This window comes from Pleurodeles waltl, chromosome 6 (genome assembly GCF_031143425.1).
Source record: "Pleurodeles waltl isolate 20211129_DDA chromosome 6, aPleWal1.hap1.20221129, whole genome shotgun sequence".
Lineage (NCBI taxonomy): Eukaryota > Metazoa > Chordata > Amphibia > Caudata > Salamandridae > Pleurodeles > Pleurodeles waltl.
The window spans coordinates 1,622,020,008-1,622,032,674 of NC_090445.1; the positions used below are offsets into that span (position 1 = coordinate 1,622,020,008).

Sequence of the window (12,667 nt, forward strand, 5' to 3'; positions counted from 1 at the left end):
ACCTCTCCTTGCCTGCCTTCTCTGTTCTTTCCCAACTGTAATCTTCGTGTGTCCAGGACAGAGAAACTGGAAGACTCCCAGCTACTCTAATTTGCTGCCTATTAAGGTCCTCATACCAGGACAGGATAGGATTTCATTTCCTAAAAGCCTTGTGTGACCCGGGATGTTTCTCTATGAAAGACAGCAAGCTGGAACCTCTGAAACAAAGGCCGTGTGTGTTTGTCAGGCATGTCAAAGGCACATACAACAGCAGAAAGCAATTGGAAACCGGCAAGAGTCGGGACTTGAAAAGGTTTAATGCCTAAAACTGTCAAGAACCTGCAAAGGAAGGATGATCCAACAAGGAGACTTGCCACAAAACAACCCCGTATAATCCTCAGTCCGTTTCCACTTTTGCTGGGTCGAAGGCCCCTTTTAGGGATGCTTTTGTGGGTGTTTGCAGGCCACCCAAAGGGCGGATGGAGTCTGCTGTGCGCTTTAACCTTTGCATGTCAACATCCTTGGCATTGATGGCAGAGTTCAGGACTCGATAACAAAAGCTTACAAAAAAAGCGGAGTCATCTATGTACTCCGATGAGGTACTTAAAATTCAGGACGTCCCCTCATGGAAAGGCAGCTTGACTGTCCAAGTATCCAGTAGTTCTAGTAGAAAAATCTGTGAGGGCCCTGGATTAGCGCTACATTCTTTGCGACTCCACCCTCTCCCCAAGCCCCAGAATGTCTTCAGGGATTCCCTGAGCCCTGGAGAAGAGTCCCTGGCCTCCACTTAGTCCACACAGAAGCAGCAGGCCAGTATCGCTGGTTCATCGCCCCTTGGCATCACCGTACATGTTGCGGGGCATGGGGACCATCTTCTCCTCACACGTCACCTTATTGTCCTTGAGGATGTTATACCACAGGAGGCCTGAGGGCCGGAGGTCCTCGCGACGGCAAAGCAGGTACGGGATGGTGTCGCTGCGGGCTTGGATGTGGACACTCCGAAGAAGGGAGGAGCAGTGGCTGCTGACCTTTTCCAATCTTCTCAGAATGAGGTGAGCCTTTCTGTTGGGAGAAAAATATATTTGTATGAGGAAGGACCAATCAAGCAAAAAGTCCATTAAAATAGCCACATGAAAAAACACATGGGAACTACGACAAATGAACAACACCCTCCATTTTTCTCTGGCCTTTAGTTTGGTGCAGTAATATCGCACCCAGAAAATACTGAAACAGCGGAATGTGGTATTTACCAGGTGCGGTATTGCCGAATCATTCTGCCTTCTGTTACTTAGCATGGTGGATAACACAGCAGCACTGAGTACTTTCTTGCCTTCCAAGGTCCAAGACATTAAATGTTGCATCATTCTACTCATAAATTCCTTTAGGTTTTACCTTGCATAAAGTGGTGTGCGGAAGAACCTTTGGGATGTGTGCGTTAATCATTGCACACCTTGAAATCCTGATTCATGAGCAAACTCCTCTTTGTTACCAAGTCAGGATTTCTGCCCTGTAAAGGCCAAACAGTATTTAGACACTGCTCTTTCAGACATAAAATGCGGTTTTCTAGGAGAGCTGTATTGATCATGCGTCTTGCCAAGAGCATACAGTAAAGAATTTCCATAAATGTCTGGATAGCAGCTCGAATGGTGTTAGAACCTGGATAGTTTACAGACCAGGTGGAAGGAGGGAGGATGTAGGTTGTGCTTTGATTTGACTGTCATAACAGAAGGCTATCTAATGATGGCTTATCACACAACACTGTTCATTTGCTGGTGGATCTCACAGTAGTGTTAGGGTTTGAGAAGGGGGCACATTTCTTCCCAAGCCCCCTAAAATACCCTGCAGCCACTTCCACCTTTCTCTCTGACCTCCTTGTTTACCAGATGCCCTGGTTCCAGCACCAGCTCGTCTGAATATAGAAACATAATAATGAAAGACCCAGAGGAGACACATTGCTCTCAAGGACCAAACACCTCGATCAGACATAACTATATGTGTGCTCATTGGTAAGCAGGAAAGGGCAGACCTGGCCCTAAAAGAAGAGAGGAGACAGGATATGGGAGTCAGCTCTGTCAACTATGGGATACATCTCATCATGTGAGAGGAGGCGGCTTAAAGTGGTGGTCTGGAAAAGGGGTTGGGGCATTGGGCCAATTACTCCTGAGACATGAGGGGGCGGGGCCATGAAGAGGGTGTGAGGCTTCGTCTGGAGTATTGTCACCCTCCCCCCGCAAAACAAAACCAGACAAACAAATCTTTTGATGCTGTCACTTATGTACTGGAGAGATTTCAAACCACCCATTAGCATCAGCTGTGCACCGCCTCCAAGCACGAGCCGCAAACCCACTCAGTGCAGGCATATCCAGCTCACGTTACCGCCCACCATGCAATATCAGCTCCTGACTGGGAGTCGGTATAAGCAGAGCTGATATTTTGGGACATATGGTGAAACCCTGTGTGTTGGCAGATATGGGGAGTTAAGGTGGATGGGGTCGAAGCTGTGAAGAATGTGGAGGGTAAATTCAGGCCTGACGCAGAAAAAGTAGTTGGCTAGGGATTGGATGGAAGTCTAAGGAGATAAGAGAAGAGATAAATGAGTGGGAGGAGCGTGGAAAAAAACGAGAGCTTAGAAGAAAGTTAATAAGTGCAAAGTCTTTTAACCAATCATGTGAATGCAAGAACAAAAATTAAAGTAAACAGGTAAATGAAGGCACCAAAGGAGGTAAGAGTGGGAGGAGGGGTAGTAAACAGAATAGATAGGGGAGAGAGTAAATGAGTGGAAGGATTCTTGAAAGATGGCACAGGGTCAGGAAAGGGCAAAGAATTGCAAGAGAAGCTGAAGGGCGAGAGGAAAAGAGGGATCATTGGAAAACAGCAGAGGAGGGGATAGTATATGTGCAAGAGGTAGCAGTGTGGGAAACAGAAGAGAAGGAATTAAGTGACAGGAAGTCTGAGGATAATGGAAACATACATGCAAGCGTTTTTTGTTGCTAGCCTTTTGACCGATCGGAATTCTGATCAAGCACATGTGCCAGGTCAAGGACTGCTTTCTTCAACAGAGGATAACTTTTTGGGGGGTTTGGGAGTTGACAAATAACATAGGTCACTACAGTAAACTCACCCAGGATGTCTCCTATGCAATACAACGAACCTTGGGATAGTTTTAAAAATACACTTTGGGTTACAACTGACATTGTTTAACATGCAGGATGTGGGTTCATGGTGTAATGACAATAGCTTCAGAAGTTAAGACTTCCAAAAGTAGAGGGCGTGTGGAAGACATACAGCATGATCTTTAGCACATTCCTTACACTGTTTAATGGCTAGTCAATAATTGCCCGCACTAGCCCGGGCATACTCTTACACCATACTCTTTCAAGTGCTTTGCAGAAAGATTGGGTCAAAGTGCATCTGTCTACGTTGATGGTGTTTTTCAATATGATTTAACAATCTTTAGTGGGCCTTTAGTGGGTCTCGCCTGTCAGTAATGCAGACCTTGACATTTTTAATTAAACCAACTGGCATTCAGTGCTGCAAAGTAACCCTGGAAAAATGTATTTTTTTAGATTAAATGGCGGTCTGTCCGACATACAGGTACATTGTCCAGAAGAGTCACAACATTAGAATTTGTATAAATCAAGTCTATGAAGCGAACAGCCTCATAAGTAGTTGGGTTGACCATTTGTGCTATATCTAGCACCTCACAAATAACAGTGAGACATTTTGTAACAGGAAAAGACGTGTCTCCTGCCTTAATGTTGAAATCACCTAAAAATGAACTGTTTTCCCCAGTAAAGGACCTCACACTAAGGCCCTTATTTATACTTTTTGACGCAAACCAGTGGCAACTCTGGTTTGCGTCCAAAAATTTACCGCCGGTTAACGCCATTCCAACGCGCAAGGCGGGCGCCTTATTTATGGATTGAAGTTAGCCGGCGCTGCGGCCTGGTTAGAGTAAAAAAAAAAATGACTCTAACTGGGCAACGCAGGCGCAGGGAAGAATGGGGTTTGTGTGTCAAAAAATGGTGCAAGTCAGGTTAGAGTCAAAAATCATGGCTCTAACTGGACGTGCACAATTTTCTGATGCACAACCCCCATTGAAACGACTCCTGTCTTAGGAAAGACAGGAGTCATGCCCCCCTGCCCAATGGCCATGCCCAGGGAACTTCAGTTCCCTGGGTATGGTCATTGGGCACAGTGGCATGTAGGAGGGCCCAAGTTAGCCCCCCCATGACACTTAAAAAAAAACCAATCACTTACCTCTACTTACCTAGGATGGGTCCCCCATCCATGGGTGTCCTCCAGGGGTGGGCGAGGGTGGCAGGGGGTGTCCCTGGGGGCAGGGAAGGGCACCTGTGGACTGCTTCCATGGTCAGAGACCATGGAAATGAGCCCACAGGTCCCTTAACGCCTGCCCTCACCCAGGCATAAGAAATGGCGCTAATCAGACTTGATGCCATTTTTTAAGGCCCGCCCCTTCCTGTGCGTCAAAATGGCACGGGAGTATAAATAAGGCATACATGCCTTAAAGTTAGTTTTTGGACTGGAACGCCTACCTTGCATGTCATTAACGCAAGGCGGTTTCACACATCCTGAAAATGACGCACACTGTTGAATTTTGACGTTCGCAGGGTCGGGCGTCAAAGTATAAATATGGTGTTAGGTTTGCGCCGAATTTGCGTCAAAAAGTTTGACGCAAATTCGGCCCAAACAGAGTATAAATATGAGCCTAAATTTGGAGATCCCCGCCTACTTGCAGTAAATAATGAGTTTCCTTGTCCTATAGGTAGGAAAGTTTGAGGTTTTCTTTCCATGCCTTCCTGTTGTAGATGCCTCATGTTGAAATTTGTGCGAACTGTACAGAGACAATGTTGCAAGAAAAAGGAGGAGGGGATTGGAACAGAGCAGGGTTATACAAAACCAAAACCAACAACCGTGTCCACAAGTTACACCCTGAGCAAAGGGGTGCTCCTAGAGCGGTGGGGCTAGCTTTTTTCACAAACTGATCTGTCGCATTTTCATGAAAAGCCCTCAGTTGAGGAGAAGATCTAAATGCACAATCACAGACCTATGATTGAGTCTGCAGGAATTGTACAAAAAAATACTTCCCAAAGTACAGACATGAGATCCTTTTCAAATAAATCAGCACCCTACAGCAATAAGGTAAGGGCAAGTCCCCTTCAAGACCTCAAACTGGGGAAGCAATTGATAGCCCTCTCCCCTTTTTGCCAGCATAACCCCAAACATCTGTGGAGCTGCTGCTGGGAAAGGAAGGCTACCAGGACTACTGAAGTTGGTGTGAGTTATGCCCCCTCAGTTACTAAACAGAGCTCTAAATCAGGAATGAAAAAAGTGTTGTTTTGTCACAAAAGTCAATATATCAAAGAACAAGACTGATTAACCATATGCATCAGACACAATATATTGTGAACACAAAGGGAACAAAGTAACCATCCCCAAAATTCCTTGACCATTATGGACTCACATCCAACCAATTGCAAATTATAAAAAACACATTAAAGCCAGAGGAGACAGATCCAAAGACCTCCCATTCTCGTCTTATTGCACTTTTCTGAAGAACTGATGACGTGCCAGGACTAGAAATAGGGCCGTCTGTGGAGGATGCTGAATCAGGAAACATTCTTTTCATGAATCGTACTCCGCTTTGCATCATCACGGAATGATGTGCATATGAGACCTGTTGGGTTTAGAAATTTCAAATGTCTGAGGATGAATGTTTTTCTTATCCCTTGTTGGTGAGAAAGCGTCAGGGCTCAGTATGTGCGCTGCAATTTAGTGGAGTGGATTATAGTGGGGAGGAAGGGGGAAATGGAAGTATATTTAGAGGAAAAGCAGTGCCCTCACACAAATGCAGACTGGTGCACCCCCTTGAAGCTGGGCCTCGGTTCTATTGTTAAAAACCATCCTGCACATGTGTGTGATTGGTAATATAGACAAACCACCTAGAATTAGGAAAAAGACAGGACAAGCCCTGGAATTTATTAACATCAACTGTCAAAAAAGTACAAACCCCCCAAACCCCCTCCCCTGGATAAATATAAAGTTGGTCAAGAAGGTCGGTAGCGCAATAGTTAAGTGAAGCCAGGAGCCAGCACCAGCATTCTGTGCTGCTATGTGGTAATGTATGTTTCTGCATGATGGACCACTGGGCCAAAGAGTAAAGACTTGATGATGTGTGCTGCCGTTGAAAGCGGACATTATGGCTTGCATCTCTCAGACTGACCAGTCCCAATGCTGCCCATGCCTCTCAGTGCAGTGTCTCGATCACAGGATGAATGGCGCCTATGTCAAAACCAAGTCTGCATGGCTACAAGGGGCAAATTAATGATTTCCCACTTTACTTTGCTTTTTGGGTGGAGGGAGACAGAATTTCTTAAGCTTTACAGTTGACTTTATTGCCAAAAAGAGTCTCTTGACACAAGTTGCCTTGTGCCACTTGCTCAGTCACAGTATATAGTGGGTGCTTAGGAAAAGCAAGAATTTCATCCTGCGCAATGAGCAATAGACATGACTTTCAACATAAGTGAAGGAACCGAAAACTTCAGCTTGGTATGTTCGAATGGGGATCTCAGAGAAAGCATAGACAAGGTTACACTCAAGGCTGGAGATGGATGCCTACCTTGAGGTGGGGGTATATCTAGGGACGATGACCTACCTAGGGATGGTACAGTATCAATTCTGGAAGTTGGATAGTTATCCTCTTCTCCCCCCCTTACTCCAGTCAACAAGGAGTAGGGCAGGAAAGCATAGAGTAAATGTATTCAAAACCCACCTTCCTGCAAACGTCAAGAATGTTAATTAATTGAAGCTGCGATACCCAATCCAGAAGGATTGGTAACAAAGCTACACATGGAAAGCAAAGGAAAAGCCAATTCAGCTGCACATCTGGAAGTACTTTGTAACTCAGAGGAGAACAAAACCAAGTAAGGAGGCAACATGGACAGCTTCACAGGGCTCAGAACTGAGTGTATCCATGGATTATGATTTTAAGGCTTCAGCACAGGAAAATACGCGTCAGTCTGGAACTCATATTAAAAGTATTAATAAATCTATCCGCTAGCACACTAGAGAGCGACAATAGGCAGCTTTGGATAGCCTTTCATTGGAAGCATTCACTGGATAGTCTATTGGAGCTATCCAGTTGGACCAGGGGCTGATAATAGAGCACAAAAGGGCTATCTTATGAGTCACTAGATTGAGATGAGAGGCAGATAGAGCCAAAACTGTTAGCATTCATGGCAGGATATTTCAGGAGCCCTGAAAACAAACCCGTGGGTTCCACAGTCGAGGCACTCATGAGGCACTTAAGTGGAAGGCCCTTCAGGGGAACAACAGATAGGCAGTAAACTGCAAGTTGGCCAATTCTGAGTGCATTCATATGGACTGTGGTGGTACTAAAGAGGGAACTCGATCAGCAACTTAAAGGGTATCATGGAAAATATTGATGAGGCTCATCAGACAGGGGATGAAAGGGCTCCCTGGCACATTAACAGACCCAAGCACAGACCATATGTATGAGACATTATATAGGGCACTTGTAGTTACCATGGATATGCAACCTGAGTCCAACATTGAAAACATTCATGAAATCGTTAGTGGAGACCCTTGAAATATCTAGAACTCAACACAAGAAGCATTCATAGGACCTTCTGAGGCCCTTGAGAAGGATGCTGGAAGGTGTACAGGGTCAAGTCCTCTATGGATCCATATAAAGGCACCAGGTGCAGCTGCCCAGGGTCCAACCCTGTAAGCATTCATTGGAAAATCATACAGAGCCATGTGAAGGAACTGGGTGCAGGACGCAACCAGTGAAACCATTTTTAGACTATAATGTGGGGTTTTGAGGAGGAACTGAAGAAGGTTCTAAGAGTCTAGCACTTGCCACGTGGAATGTGCCACATGTGTGGCTCTATAAAGGGATCAGAGGCAGATTCCCAGAGCATAGGCATTCATGTGGTTATGACTTGTTTGTCATTGGGAAGCACTGAGAGTAAATTGTCAAAACCCAACACTGGATTTTATATTGGAATCAACAGCTACAGGATCTTGAACTGCGTCCAATGTTCAAGACTGGATATGTTTTTAAAGCTGTTATCTCAGAGCCTAGAGAATGATAAGTGCAGTATCTACAACCAGACACTGGATGAATGCATATTTTAGGCATAAGGTCAGAGCACTACAGAGAAATGAAAACAGTCTTGCAATATGATCTGTCACGATAAACAATCTTATTTTAATAAGCCTATACCTTGTGGATGTATCAGAAAACTTTGTAGAGACCAGCACTGGATTCACTCACATACCAAGCAGCTTGGGTTTTAGAGTGAACTGGAGCAGACTTTAGGCACGGATCCTGGGTTCATTCATGGACCCAGCTTCTGGGAGCTCAAAATAGAGTGCATTTATTTAACATAAGTTGACTTTTGCAGAGTTATGGGAGCAAGTATGAGGTCATCTGTGGGCAGTCCTGAGGTAAACCAACAGAGCTGCCTAGCTTTCAACCAAAAGGTGTTACCAGTGACACCGGGTATATGAGGAAGCTGAAACTTACACGGCCTGTGGGCCATTTGGAAATCACCATAAGAACAGCATTGGACATGACTTGGTAACCCCCCAATGAAGGGCCAGTAGAGATTCGAAATGCATCGGGGGCTGGGGAGTTAATTGTGTAATATAGACGAACTCAAGAAAGAAGCAAAATTAAAGTTCTGAAAAACAAATAATAAGGGAGCACTTGTGTTTACTGATTAAACAATTGTATAAGAAATGGATAAATGAGGAAACCAATGGGTAACAGGAAAGAAATGCACCTATGGAAGGCACTATCCCATTGATAGGATGTGCAATCTATTTCATTAATATTTATCACCCAATAATCAGAGGGTGATAACCAAGGTAGCACACTAAAATCACAAACACCATATTAAAATAGTGGATACAAGTTTGAAATACATCTCAAGATGGAATGCTTAGGCTTCACATTTGTTTTTGACTTATCAGGAGAAGTTGACATGTTGCCAACCAAAAATATATGCGGAAGGCCAATTTCAGCATTTTATACCACAAACCAGCAGTGAGTAATTAAAGCCTGATGCAAAGTTACCTATTAGCAAGGTAGTTCTATTGTTCGACAACTCCAGGTCGACAATTGGGGTGGTACTGCAGCAATCCAGAAGTGTTTGATGCAAGAATTAGCTTTGCTTGAGTGAGGGGAATCCTAAGAAAAACTCTTCCTGTAACAGCTATTTTGGGCATGTTCTCATAACATATGTATTTGCCTGGACACAGTTAAATAGCAATATCGCAGGGGCAGTTACTTAGCAATATACTTAAAGACATTTTCTTATCATAGCTCTTAGGGTCCGTAAATTACCACATTGGAGATGCTATTTTCTTTCAAAGTTGAAACATTGAAAATGACAGATAATTATAGCATTGGATCACGTATAATTGCTGGCATATTATAGGTATCTAGTTTCCCCTTCCTCCAAAGCAACAAGCTCCGAGTCAGTCTGTAGAGGTCAAGCCACAGGGGAAGTGTTTTCAAAAGTTCATTTAAACCCCGCCCCCAAGGAGGCACTGGGAAGCAGAGAGCGCAATACATCTGTATTAGAAGGTTCCGGAGTCAAGAGTTTTTAATGCCAAGACTTAGAATTTGGCCGACATTTCATAGTAAAAAAAAAAAAAGACATGGAACTTCTGGAAGCTGGGAAACATATTACGAGACGCATTTCGGAATGCCAACTTGCTGCTATAAATCATAGTCCTGGCATTAAAGTTCTCTCTGCGGAGAATGACGTCAGGTTCCAGCAACCACCCTTTCAAAAGCTGCTCACAAAACTGTCTCAATGCAAAGACCCGCCCTAACATAAAAGAAAGGGAATAACTTACTGTCCTACAGATGCAAAAACAGAGGGTGGGGGCAGAAAGGAAAGTAAAACCAGCTACGGCAGAGAGCATTGTGCATGGCATTCAAGGCTTTAAATCAGCACTGAGCACCCTTCTACCTACCTTGTCCTCAGTGCTCCCCTTTGAGGCCTCCCTGACCGCCGGATAATGCGCTTGGAGGAGCGCCCTGGAGACAAGGAAAGGAGAAAAGCGCCCTGAAGCCAGGAAAGGAAGACGTTTTAGAAGAACATTTGCAGAGCCTTTATTTGGTCAAAAGAATAGCTGCCAGCTTTCCCAGGTCTATTTGTGATATGATGCTCCAGTCTAGGTTTTTTCGTTAGTATTCTGGGACTTGCAGTCTTGTTTTATAATGAAGTAAACAAGACTACAAGTCCCATAATTGAAGGCAGAAACCTGGACTGGAGCAGCGCATCAAGCATGGACTCGGAAAACCTAGGAAGGTTGCAGACTAGACAAATTATTTGACATTTGTTCCATTGAATGCACTGGCCAATTAATTTCTAAAATTTCCAGCTGGGGGCAAATATGCTGTTCCCTAGCTCAGATTGAGAGAATCTGCCATTTTTCTTACACTTATTTGAAATATATGTATGTAGTAATTCTAAACTTATTCCTATATCGAAAGACACATAAATAAATGTGTTGACTACATGAACTATTATTAATAATTATGCTTCATAAAATATTGCTATTTTAGAAGCCCTGTGTCAAGGGTGAATTTATTCAAAGTTGTTTTCTTAGGTCCTGCTCTACATGGGAAGGACTTGTCACTCTATGGATATGATATCCGCTTTGAGATTAAGCTGCTAGGCTTATAGGCAATGTTCTTTCCACTATTTCTGGAATTGCATACAGATCGTTGTCGGGTTACGGAAACTTCCTACTCAAAGTAACCTGGGAGTACTTCTTGGTCAGCGGATCAGCCAGATACTGTAACACAGGAGTTGAATAATAGTGAGTGGTGCATAGGTTTCGTCTTGAATAATGTTACTACCTCTTGAATGCTATTAGCCTAATACACACATTAGACAGATGTCTAGAGTTGCTGCAGTGTTACATATTGACTACAAAAGGACAAAGAAAGTCTTCCAGTTTACTAACAAACATAGCACTAGCAAAGTTTGGTTGTACTCACCACTGTGTCCCAGACCGGACGCTCTGATGAACCAATCATTCAGATATGGATAGACAGTGACCCAAGCTTTTCTGAAACAAGTTAAAACCAAGCAGAGGAAATGCCAAAACAGAAGTACTTTGATCTGGAAGTGAAAATCACCTACAGCAAACCTGTAATTCACTTTTTTCCAAGACATAGGGGGTCATTCTGACCCTGGCGGTCTTGGACCGCCAGGGCAAGAATGACGGAAGCACCGCCAACAGGCTGGCGGTGCTTCATTTCCCATTCTGACCGCGGCGGTAAAGCAGCGGTCGCACCGCTGGGGACGGCGGTGTCCCGCCGATTTTCCCCCGGCAGTGATAATCAGCCAGGGCAGCGCTGCAAGCAGCGCTGCCCTGGGGATTATGACCCCCTTACCGCCAGCCTGTTTCTGGCGGTTTACACCGCCAGGAAGAGGCTGGCGGTAAGGGGTGTCCTGGGGCCCCTGGGGGCCCCTGCACTGCCCATGCCTAACAAGGCCCCGGCCTGCTTTTCACTGTCTGCATGGCAGACAGTGAAAAGCGCGACGGGTGCAACTGCACCCGTCGCACCGCCGCAACACCGCCGGCTCCATTAGGAGCCGGCTCCTGTGTTGCGGCCTCATTCCCGCTGGGCCGGCGGGAATGTTGGAATGGGGGCTGTGTTATTGCGGCTGCATGGCGGCCGCTTGGCGGTTCCCGTCTGGCGGGCGGCTCCTGCCGCCCGCCAATGTTAGAATGACCCCCATAATTTTATGTCGTTTGTGGCCCGTAAAATTGTCTGTCTCTGTTTCCAACTGCTCCGTAGGGGCAAATGGTTAATGCAGGAGCCATATATAACATGGGCCGTCTTCTCTGTCTCAAATATAAAAAAAAAATCTGGCCCACAGCTACCGACTCCCACCACTTCTGTGCCTTCCCCACACCTCATCGCAAACCCCATCTGGTGCACCCCAGAAGCTGATCTCTCTGCTCCCTATCTCAAACAGAATGTATGTATAATTTTGATTATAGTATTTATTTGTGTGTGTTGAGGAACCTAATTTTCATTGATTTTTTTAAAACATTGGCTGCACATTGATTATTTGAGTGTTATTGTTGTATTCTCAATTTCTAGCCCACAGAACTACAGAATTCTCTTTATAGCTACACTTTGAATTAAAAACTAAAATTGTCACTTGGTCCCAGTTTTAGAGCCTGGGGTATGGAGCCCCATGACACCAGAGATGAATCCCCTACCCACATTGATACAATAGGAGCTAATAAGCTCCTACTGCTCTAGGACCTCCTGAACCGCAGTTCTCAAATACAGTAGGAAGGAATTTCACACTGTGAACTCTCTGACAAAAGAAATTATAAGGTGTTTTATAATATAGACCCTTTGTGAAATGCAATAGGAGGGGGTTTGTCACTGTGAATGCTATGACATACAGCATTGGAAGGGCAGTGTATTTTGAGCTATGTGACATATGTAATAGGAAGGAGTTTTCCATTGTGAACTCTCTGACGAAAGTAGTAATAAGGGTTTAGTACACAAGTCTCTTTTTAGAGTTATACACAGTAAATGCTTGATGTCTCTAGAGGGTGACTGTTAATGTCAATTTATAATGTGGGTCGGCCTAAA

General features: G+C 44.7%; 1 protein-coding gene across 1 annotated transcript in view; it reads right to left on the reverse strand.

The window, feature by feature from the left end:
• Positions 1-279: 279 nt before the first annotated feature.
• ASTN2 (astrotactin 2) overlaps positions 280-12,667 on the reverse strand; it is a 2,164,803-nt gene continuing 2,152,415 nt past the window's right edge. The window contains exon 23 of the mRNA XM_069241522.1: positions 280-1,041. Coding sequence (XP_069097623.1) covers positions 804-1,041 — 238 coding nt within the window. The 3' untranslated portion in view covers positions 280-803. The remainder of the gene's footprint in view (positions 1,042-12,667) is intronic.